Source organism: Tiliqua scincoides, chromosome 2 (assembly GCF_035046505.1).
Source record: "Tiliqua scincoides isolate rTilSci1 chromosome 2, rTilSci1.hap2, whole genome shotgun sequence".
Lineage (NCBI taxonomy): Eukaryota > Metazoa > Chordata > Lepidosauria > Squamata > Scincidae > Tiliqua > Tiliqua scincoides.
The window spans coordinates 111,702,071-111,712,658 of record NC_089822.1 but is presented as its reverse complement, the minus strand read 5'-3'; the positions used below and the strand labels follow the sequence as shown (position 1 = coordinate 111,712,658).

The 10,588-nt window shown below is 45.1% G+C and overlaps 1 protein-coding gene across 2 annotated transcripts; it reads left to right on the top strand.

The window, feature by feature from the left end:
* The first annotated feature begins 1,905 nt into the window (after positions 1-1,905).
* On the top strand, positions 1,906-7,928 carry ALKBH7 (alkB homolog 7). 2 transcript variants are annotated; one of them, XM_066617046.1, is made up of 4 exons: positions 1,906-2,193; positions 4,861-5,034; positions 5,875-5,999; positions 7,493-7,928. In XM_066617046.1, the coding sequence occupies exons 1-4, from the start codon at positions 1,933-1,935 to the stop codon at positions 7,626-7,628; spliced, it is 696 nt and encodes a 231-aa protein (XP_066473143.1). In that variant the 5' UTR covers positions 1,906-1,932; the 3' UTR covers positions 7,629-7,928. The 2 variants fall into 2 exon arrangements, with proteins under 2 accessions (XP_066473143.1, XP_066473144.1); XM_066617047.1 differs by lacking the exon at positions 1,906-2,193 and adding an exon at positions 2,215-2,372.
* Positions 7,929-10,588: the final 2,660 nt, after the last annotated feature.

Sequence of the window (10,588 nt, the reverse complement as noted above, 5' to 3'; positions counted from 1 at the left end):
AGGCTAGAGCAGTGGTTCTCGAACTCTATGAGTCCAGGCGCCACCCGTGGGTTGTGACCCAATTTTTGGTGGTTTGCAAAACTGACAAGGTAGGCTGTGTGCATCAAGAGTTAAACAAGTTGCTACTTTGGCAGAGGGGTGAGCACTGCTGCCCAATTGTCATTATAGCCATACCCCTTGGCATTTATAAATCAGGCAGTAGCCTCTAAAAAGTTTGAGAACCACTGGGTTAGAGTTACAGAAGTATAGTTGGGCTTTCCAGATTGTTGTACTTTATTTATGCCTGTATGAGCCTTGCCAAATCCTAGTCTTAGTACAGTTTTAAGTGGTACAGCTATTGCAGAAGTTCACCTGTGTGCTTTTGTACAAGTTTTATCCACCACTGTTTGGTGGTGGATTTTTAAAGTTCTTGTTTTGAGAGTTTCCAATGTGCGAAAGCAAGATAGACCTGGATAAATACTGGAGCCTAACTAGTACCCAAAGGCCACGTACAGGTGTGCTTATTTAACGATGGGGATACAGTCTCTAATCCCCGTTATGTTAAACGGGGTTGTTAAACGAACATTCAGCCCAATCTAATGCCTGTGTTGTGTAAACAGACAGGGGTGTCAAACTGATTTCATATAGAGGGCCAAATAGCATTCATCATGTCTGCTGGAAGTGATGCCATGCCGGAAGTGATGTCATAAACAAGTGATGTCATCAAACAGGCCAAAAATAAGCACTTTTACTCACTTAGGAACTCATTAGCTGCAAATGGCAGAAGAGAAAATACGCAAATCTTGATCATATTTCAAGATATGGGAGAACCCAATTTTCACATAACACCTCGGCACAGCTCAGTAGCTGAGAGTCAGATACAAAGCTTCCATGGGCCATATCCGGCCCCTGGGCCTTATGTTTGATACTCCTGCACTAGCTGGCTGCACAGGCTACTGGAGACTGATTGCCTTTTCTTTGCATTAAGAGCCTCTGTTTACACAACACACTCTGCTGCAGGCTATGGGAGACCTGACCCCCTCATTAAGAGCCTCTTTGTGCTTTGACCACTGCTGTATATGCGGTCTGTCATTAAGTGGAAGGTTGTTAAGCAGCACGTGACTGTATTTGAAACTATCCTCTGCCTCCCATCCTAAAGTATTTGCAGGAAGAGTAGCACAATGAAAGGTACAGATGTATGCAAGACATTAAATGCAACTAGGCAGGCAGTGTAAAGTCCCTGGCACCTCGGGTGGAAGAGCAGTAGCATAACTCGATTCTATGCTGGTTTACTGCAGAATTTCGTTGAGGAGGAAGACTACATTAGTGGTTCTCACACATTTAGCAGCGGGACCCACTTAGAATGAGAATCTGTTAGGGCCCACTGGAAGTGATGTCATGACTGGAAGTGACATCATCAAGCAGGAAGATTTTTAATAATCCTAGGCTGCAATCTTACCCAGGAGTAAGTCCCATTTACTATCATTGTTAAAAGCATATACAGATTGCTTTACATGTACAGAATGTAGAAGTCTGTAACACTTCCCCAAATGCAGTCAGCAGCATCAAGTCTCGTAGATTAAAAATAAGATACTGAAGTGAATGGGGACCCACAGTTTGAGAAACAGCTCCACGTACAGTGTATGTGTGCCCAACGCGAGAGACCGCCACGACGTGGCTGGCAGGGACCACAGTCAACGACAGTCAACAAGACCTTAGGCAGGGACCACATCGGTGCCTCCAGGCAGAAGCTGGAGCTGGCAAGCCGGCACCTGCGGCCACCTGAAGCTCTGGCAGAGGCAGAGCTGTGCCCTTGAGCTGCCTTCCACCAAGAGCCCCGGTCCCCCGCCCGGAGAGGCGCGAGCGCGACTTCCGCGCGTGCACCAGCGTGGCCTCGCCCTGCGAACCAGCAGCAGGAGCGGCTTCCTGCTGCCGCGAGCCGGACAGGCGGTCATGCACAGCCGCTGCGCGGGCGCTGTGCGGCGGTGGCACGGCGGCCTGCGGCGGGCGCGCTGCGGAGAGGAGACGCGACCGCCGCAGCCGCTGGGGGAAGGCTGGGCCGCGGCGTCGAGCCCGGCGCTGTGGAGGAGGCTGCGGGCGGGCGGCGCGTCGGTGGTGCCGGGCTTCCTGAGCGAGGAGGAGGAGGCGCTGCTGGCTCGGGAGTTGGAGCCGCAGCTGCGCCGCCGGCGGTACCAGGACGAGCACTGGGACGGGGTGGGTCCGCTGAGGAGCCGCCTCTTGGCGGGGGCTTCGTAGGAATGGGGAAGCGGGTCGGTGGAGGGGAAGGCAAGAGCGCCTCTGGCTTTTATGCTCCCCCCCCCCGCCGCCGCCAGTCAGTGAGGGGCGGCACGGAAGAGTCTGTCAACCTTAAGCCTGGAGTTTCCATGTTTGGAGTGAGTAAGAGCCCAATCCTATGCATGTCTACTCAGAAGTAAGCCCCATTTTAGTCAATGGGGCTTACTCCCAGGTAAGTGTGGATAGGTTAACCCCAAGCCTATGCGTGTCTACTCAGCAGTCAGTCCCATGGGGTTACTCCCAGGTAAGTGCAGACAGGATTGCAGCCTAAGTCTGGAGTGAGAAAGGCAGTTGTTGAGGGTTTCCTCCTCCCCTTTTCTTCCTCTCTTATATGACACCGAAACTCAAGTTTCACTGTGGGAAAATTGATGGGTGGTAGACCAGGGCAGGCAAAATAAGAAAAGGTTCTTCACACTGTGAATAAGATGTGGTGACAGGGACCCCTTGGCTTACCTTGCTTTAAAAGGGGTTTAAATGAATTGGTAGAGGGAGGGTTCTGCTTACTGTCAACCATGGTATCTAAATGGAACCTTAGCAGGGTCTTGCAGTGGGTGGGAAGGCAGGTGAGGCAGAGCCTCCCCATTGGAGTCTTTTGAAAAGTGCTGCAGCCATGTGAGGCTCCCAAGCGCCCACCTGTGCAGGTCCCTGAATCTTGGTGTATCTCTGAATATCAGTTGCTATCTACAAGAGAGGGCTGTTACTTTACAGCCCAGTCCTAAGCATGTCTATTCAGAAGTCCCATTAGAGGTTATGGGGCTTACTCCCAGGTAAGTGTGCATAGGATTGCAGCCCACATGCCTTCTTTGTTAGTGTTCAAAGTTTGTGAGTATTCAAAGGCCATCTGACTGGCCATTGCTGGGAATGAAGATGCTGGATTGGATGTAGTAGATATAGCAGAATTCGCATTTCTTTCCACTGGAACCATGCATATTGTCAAATCAGTACCATATAAAGATTTGTACTGGGGTTAATTCATCCAGAACAACGGCAGCAGGCACGCAATCCAGTATAGTGCTTTTAATAGATAAGAAATATAAGAAAGAACAGGGATGGTGGTGGGAGGTCCCGTTAGTCATTGGCATTGCTACTCCATCTTGCCTGTGGCAAAAAGCTGACTAACTTGTGTAAAATGAAGAAATAATCTGCATTATGAACACTGAATATGCATTGAAGAAGCACAAAAAAGTGTGAGGTAGTTCACTTGTGCAACTTCATCATGTGGTTACTGCCACAGCAGGTGGTGCCTTGCATCACAGATAACAACATTACAGGGAAGAACTTCCAGGTCACTTCAAATTCAGAGCTTTTTTTAGTGTTCACAGATTTCAACTCCCATTTATCAAGTGTACGGCGATAAAATGTAGAGACACTGAGTGGTGCCTGTACCTCTATGAGCTAGACTTTGATTCTCAGCACAGTATATGAAGTGATATGATCTATACATGATTGCATCATTCATATCTGTAAGTCATTGCTCAGTATTGTGGTCCTCAATGAACCACATTATGGTTCATTGTTAACCATAAGCTTTGAGCTTATGTTAACCAGCTTTGAGATGGGGTTGAGAGAGCAAAGGGACACAAGTAACATAATAGGAATAGTTGTCAGAAAAGGCTTGTCTGTCTGTTGGGGGTGGCTCACAGCTTTCAGTTGGCGATTTTGGCCTTTTGCTCACCACTGAAGTGTGCTTTGTCAACAGCTAAAAAAAACCTTTCATCACAGGTTCATAGGTGTGGGGTCAGTAGCTGGCCAGCAAGGCAACTGGCTGAGGGTCCACACTAGTCATGGAGCCTGCCAGACCAGGTCAACTATAAACCATCTGTACTAATGGCAGTAGTAGCACCCAATGCAGCATCAAGGTTGGTGGGTATTGCCAAGGGGAGGCCAATGCAAGACTGACTCAGGACCCCAAAAAGCTGATGGCAGCACTGTATGTTGGCTTTCTCCTACCTAGTAACAAGGAAGAGAGGAAATGGTCAAATAATTGAATATAATGCCACCCACATACTTACAGATTCTAAAGCTTCACACCCTGTAATGAGACAGCATAGGAGTTTTGGGCTTTTGGGCCTCAGCTGATTAGCTGACTGGTGGTGGCTAACTGTAGAGCAGGGGTGGGCAAACTTTCAACTTTAGGGATCCTGGATGTTTAACAATTGTATAGGGAATTTCAGCAGGTGAAGCTTGTCTGCGGCGGGCGTGCTGTGGAGAGGAGATGTGATCGCTGCAGCCGCTGGGTCACGGCTGGGCCATGGCGTTGAGCCCGGCGCTGTGGAGGAGGCTGCGGGCGGGTGGCACATAGGTGGTGCCGGGCTTCCTGAGCGAGGAGGAGGAGGCACTGCTGCAAGCTGCACCTGCTGAAATTCCCTCTTTTATGCAATTTAAGAATTGTCCAAACATAGTCCAGGATCTCTGAAGTTGAAAGTTTTCCCACCCCTGCTGTAGAGAATTATTTGCATATGTGGGTCACCACTTAATGCTTCTGTCATTGAATGATGAACTTGCATGTATGAACATAGCCATCTTGCATAGCCATCTTATCTTTCTTCCTTCGACCATCTGTAATATTTCTTCTACCTCCTGCAGGCTATTCATAAGTATCGTGAGACAGAAAAATCACACTGGAGCAAGGAGAGTCATGAGATCTTGCAAAGAGTTCGGGATATGGCTTTTCCCCCAGGAGTGCCACAGCTCACTCAAGTCCATGTCTTGGATTTGGATAAAGCTGGCTACATAAAGCCCCACATAGACAGTGTGAAGGTAATGATGCAGATAATTCTCACATACAAGGGTTAGAAAACATTCTCCAGCAGCTGGGGTTGTCTCTTGGGTTTACAGTATCCTGGTAGTGGGACAAAGTTGAAAGAGAGATCCCAGAGGGAAACTCTGTGGATTGATGTATTTAGGCAAGTCCTTGTGGATGAAATTGATAATGTCAGTAAAATGAAAACTTAATTCATTTTAGTGGCCCTGTGAATTTTTTTTCTTATAAGGAAATATAGTGTGACTGACTACCTGATGTTGATTTTCTAGTAGGCCAACTTCTTATTGTCTATATTGACCTTAATTGTTGGACCTTTTTGGTGTAGAAAGAGGCAGGTTCTCTGCCATCTGGGAGACCTCTAGTGATAGGGGCCTGTAAAAGCACTGTTGGTTTGCAGGAAAATGTGTTAAAGCCCAGCAGCTTGGCCCTGGTGTACATGATGTTTGTCTCAAAATCTTGGAGACTTGGTGATTCATTTTGAATGTATGTTTCTTCTCTGTCCCCTGCCCACCTGTGCCTGCCTCCTCATTGTTTTTTTTCTGAGTGATGTTAAAGGGTTCAGCTCCTGTTACAGAAGAGATGATTAGCTTTTGTGCTGGCCCCTTTAGTGGTTGTTTTGAGATGGGTTTAGGAGGGAGGAGCATCATATGGTGAAACTGAGGGGAGTCAGATCAGGCTTGTGAATTTCATTAAGGGGGTCCCCCTAACACTATTGTCCCCATAATTTAAGCTCTGAAAGACCTCCTATAGGGTGGCGGTTTCCATGAAACTTAGATGAACTTGACATCCTGGCATTAGACCAAAGTGTGCTTAAAACTGAACATTTCCTTTGTTAGTTCTGTGGCTGCACCATTGCAGGCCTCTCATTGCTGTCCTCTAGTGTGATGCGCCTTGCTGGTGAACATAATCCACAGGACTGGCTGAATCTGTTGCTGGAGCGTCGATCTCTCTATATCCTCAGGTAATAAGTAGAGGTGTTTGTTTCCACATGAGTAAGATAGTTTTGTATCCTTACTGAACACAATGGGTTTTCTTCAGAGTAAAATAAATAACACCACATTCAAACACCTATAGTAATAAGCAACATGAGAATTGCCTTGTTGATTCTGACCAAGGGTTTATCTGGTCCAGCATCCTGTTGCCAGTGTTGGCTACCCATGTGCCTCTGAGAACTCTTTGAAGTGGGGCATAAAGACAACAAGGCTTCTCTGTTTTTTTTATCTCCAACACTTAGTATTGACACTTGAGTTACTTTACTTCTTTATGTAGAAGGTCCATGCTGCTATCAGGGCTGATAGTGACATTGATAACCCTTTCCTTTCATGAAATTCTTCTAAGAACATAAGAACAAAAGAAGAGCCCCACTGGATTAGGCCATAGGCCCACCTACTCCGGCTTCCTGTATCTCACAGTGGCCCACCAAATGCCCCAGGGAGCACACCAGATAACAAGAGACCTGCATCCTGGTGCCCTCCCTTGCATCTGGCATTCTGACATAGCCCATTTCTAAAATCAGGAGGTTGCACATACACATCATGGCTTGTAACCCATAATGGATTTTTCCTCCAGAAACTTGTCCAATCCCCTTTTAAAGGCATCCAGGCCTGATGCCATCACCACATCCTGTGGCAAGGAGTTCCACAGACTGACCACACACTGTGTAAAGAAATATTTTCTTTTGTCTGTCCTAGCCCTCCCAACACTCAATTTTAGTGGATGTCCCCTGGTTCTGGTGTTATGTGAGAGTGTAAAGAGCATCTCTCTATCCACTCTATCCACTTTAATATGCACTTTATACATGCATAATTTTGTATGTCTCAGTCATGTCCCCCGTCAGGCATATTAGCCTTAAGTCCATTTCCTTACCAATCTTGGCTTCCAGAGACACAATACACACCCTATACTCTGACCTCTAAGAAAACAAGAACTTCCCCTACTGGATAAGAACAAGGTCCATCTAGTGTAGTATTTAACTTTCAATAAGAATCAGCCAAACGTCTCTGAAAAGTCTCAGATAGAGAATGAATTAAAATGATGGCCAGCCCCTGTTGTTTATTGGGGACATACTGAATGGGGAGGTTCCATTTAGTTGTCATAACTAATAATCTGATTGATAAAATTTGAACTTTAGCCATTTGTGATAGTTTCATATGTGATGCAAAGAATTAACATTTTAAAGGTTGCATATCTTGTAAAGTCTCATGTACCTGAAGTGATGTGTGCTGTTTATGGAGTATGTAACTGTAGGTTGTACCTCTGCAGACAGTGTCTGAGAACTGGAGATCCTTTTTAAGACAGGTATGAAATATCTGAGTCCTGGTGCTGAGGCCTGCTTCTGATAGTGTGGGTCTTAGTGTTCCTCTCCTGTTTGATGTATCTCTCCAAACAACATTCTTTGCAGGTTATAGTAAAACATTTTTTAAATTTTGTTTGTAATTTCTTCTTTGGGTTAAGAGGGCCAGCCCGCTATGAATTCACCCATGAGATCCTTAAAGACGAGGAGTCCTTCTTTGACGGAAGGAAGATCCACAGGGAGCGAAGGATCTCTGTCATCTGCCGGAACCTGCCTGTCTCATGTGATTCATCGTAGAAATGCAGGTTGGGACTGTATTTCTGACTTTTCTCTCCAGTTGGAATGGAGGCTGCTAACTGATAGAAGGGAGCTGCTTCTGAAATAGTTGCTTGCCTGTTGCTCCATAGTCAGGAATGAGGGATGGAATTTCACCTCCATGCGCTAGAAGGAGTCTGAGGATGTTGAAAATCTAAAGAGGTATTCTGGCTGCTATTTTTTAGCATCTGTGAAGTGGCAGGTACCTTGCAAAGACTTGGGGAAATGAACCTGTTTGTGCCAAGTACTGCTGATTTCAGGAAATAAAACTTTGATGCCTTTCTTGTGGTGTGTGTGTAACAGCCCAAGGTAAAATTAATATAGTCTGAAAAGCAGTTCCTTAATGGAGAAAGTCAGGATAGATCTGACTTGCTCTTGTAATTAACTTTTCCTGTTTCTTGAAAGACTACACCATTACACAGACTGTCTGAAACAAAGCTGAGTGTAGCATTGTGCTCTCCCTTAACTGAAGTGGGGGTGAGAAGAATGGTCCTTTGTGACTCACAGATGTGATCAGAGTGTGAGGTAGAAGCAGTGTTGTGTGATTGAATGTGCTGGGAGTTTCTGGAAAGCCAAAGATTTCCCATTTTTTTCAATCCAGAGGCCCTTGAATCTTAGCATCTTTGCTACAGAATGGGTTCTCTGTTTTTATGAGTTGTGCTCCTTCTCACATTTGGTTATCCATAATATATATTTTACTTTTATTTATCTATCTATTCTTTTCTATCTCATTCTTTCTTAAAAGCAAGCAGAGAAATTATGAGCTGCAACCAAACTTTGCAAAATAGAAAAATGGTCCATGATATGTGCAGTGATGGAATAGTTGTACAAAAATTACCAAGGATTTCTCAAGTTTAGTTTCTTCCTTAGAATGTATACATGTGGGCTGGACCTGTGCTTGTGTTATCTTTGTACAGGACCAAGATGCATTAGTTCCAAGATGCATTCCTGTTAGCATTAGTATTGTTCTATCCATCATTAAAACAAGAACTAGGAATTGTAGAGGAACTGTTGATGCTCTGTTAGAGACTTGTTGTTGGCTAGGACTTGTAGCTGCCTTGGTTACAGCATAACACTTTGTACCATTTGGGCTTTGGGCATCATTATTCTGAAACTATTGAAGAACCTCTTCTCTCAATAATTGACAGTAATCCCAGACCCGGAGACAGTATATATATCCTTGCTTTGTCTTTATTGTATTGAAACCAGTATATACATGTCAACCATTTTTTCTTCTTCATTGCAAGTTTGGGACTAGTACCTCAGCACTCTAACTGGATAAATGGGAAAATAAATTAAACAAAAAGAGTGGGGAGCTCATAATGGTCAAGGGGTAGTGTAAACACCAGACCCTTCCTGTCTTTAGGGAAGAAATAAATTAAATAACTTAGAAATAATCCATAAATATCCCAGCTCGCTCAGGCTTCGTATTGCTGCCCCTTCCTCTCAGACCTACAAACAGGATTCAGTCAAACCTAGTAGCTTGTTTGTAAAGTGGAATGAATTGGAGGGCGGTTGATAGAGGTTATGGCAATGCTTGGGGAATTCTCTCTCTAGTTGCAGGTTTTTCTGAAAAGATTGCTATGCGCTTGAACTGGGGAAATACAGGTGACCTTAGCTTTCCATGCTGGGACTTCGCTATAACTTGTTGCTCTTGAAAGCTCATGCCAGAGCCAAGGGCTGAACTGAGTCAATGTACAGGTGTATTTTTTACTACAGTTAATGCTACAACCATGTTCTGCTGCTACCTGGAAAGTCTTTGTCTATTTTCCGTTCCCTTGGCCCCTCCTCCCCAGGCTATCAGCCCACACAGCTGCAAGCTGAGGCTGAAAGCTTCTCCACCTCATGCCACTGGTTGCTGTCATCCAGAAAGGCCACATTCTCATAGTGTGTGGGACGACAGCAGGGATCTCCCAAGCCTGGAATCTCACTCTTCTGCAGCAGAATTGACAGTGTCAGGTCATGGTTGCTGCGGGCCTTGGGGCAGCTTCCGCTGCAGTATTTGAAGAGGATGGTCTCCTCGGAGTTGTAACCTAAGCCCAGGTCCTTGATGTGAACCAGCAGGCTTCGTAGGCGGCACTCTCGCTCCTCAGGCCTTTCCCACGTGCGCCGCTTTGGGCGGTTCTTGGCTGTGCCAGTGAATGACCTTGGTGGGAGATTGAAAGGGCTGTTCCGGTGTCCTTCAGAATTCAGAGGTTCTTCTTCGGAACTGTGTGCTTCTGAAATAGAGTGAGAGTAATGATGGCATAGAGACCTAGTACTTTTCTGCACAAGCTGTTGTTGGATCCAGAATAGAGGAATTCTTGGTGGATTTAAACCCTACAAACACATTTGAATAAAATTATCTACAGTTTCAGTCAAGGGATTGGCTTCACTGAATTAGATAATCAGGGCAATCAATTAGATTAGAGAGCATTAATCAACAGTTGGGCCAGCGCATGGTTTGATGGGCCAGCCCATCTGGGGCAGAAAATCTATTTATTTATTTGAAAAATTTATATCTTACCTTTCCCATGCCAAAGCAAATGCCCAAGATGGCTTGCAGAGCTCCATAATAATTGTACAATGAATCACAACAATAAGTAGAAAATAATTAAAACAGAGCATTAAAACATTGATTTTAACATTAAATATTAAAACATAAAAACATTAAAACAAAGCAAAACCCAACACATATCATTGCACCATGGAAGGGGGGAACAAATTAGTCCAGGGAAGCAGTCAAGCAACAGCACTCCCTCCCGCATTGATTAATATGAAGCATAATCGGCTGAGAAGTTCTCCTGTGAATTTCTAAATAATAATAATAATAATACAGGTATTTATATACCGCCTTTCTTGGTCTTTATTCAAGACATTATTCAAGGCGGTTTACATAGGCAGGCTATTTAAATCCCCGTAGGGATTTTTACAATTGAAAGAAGGTTCTATCTTTCAAGAAC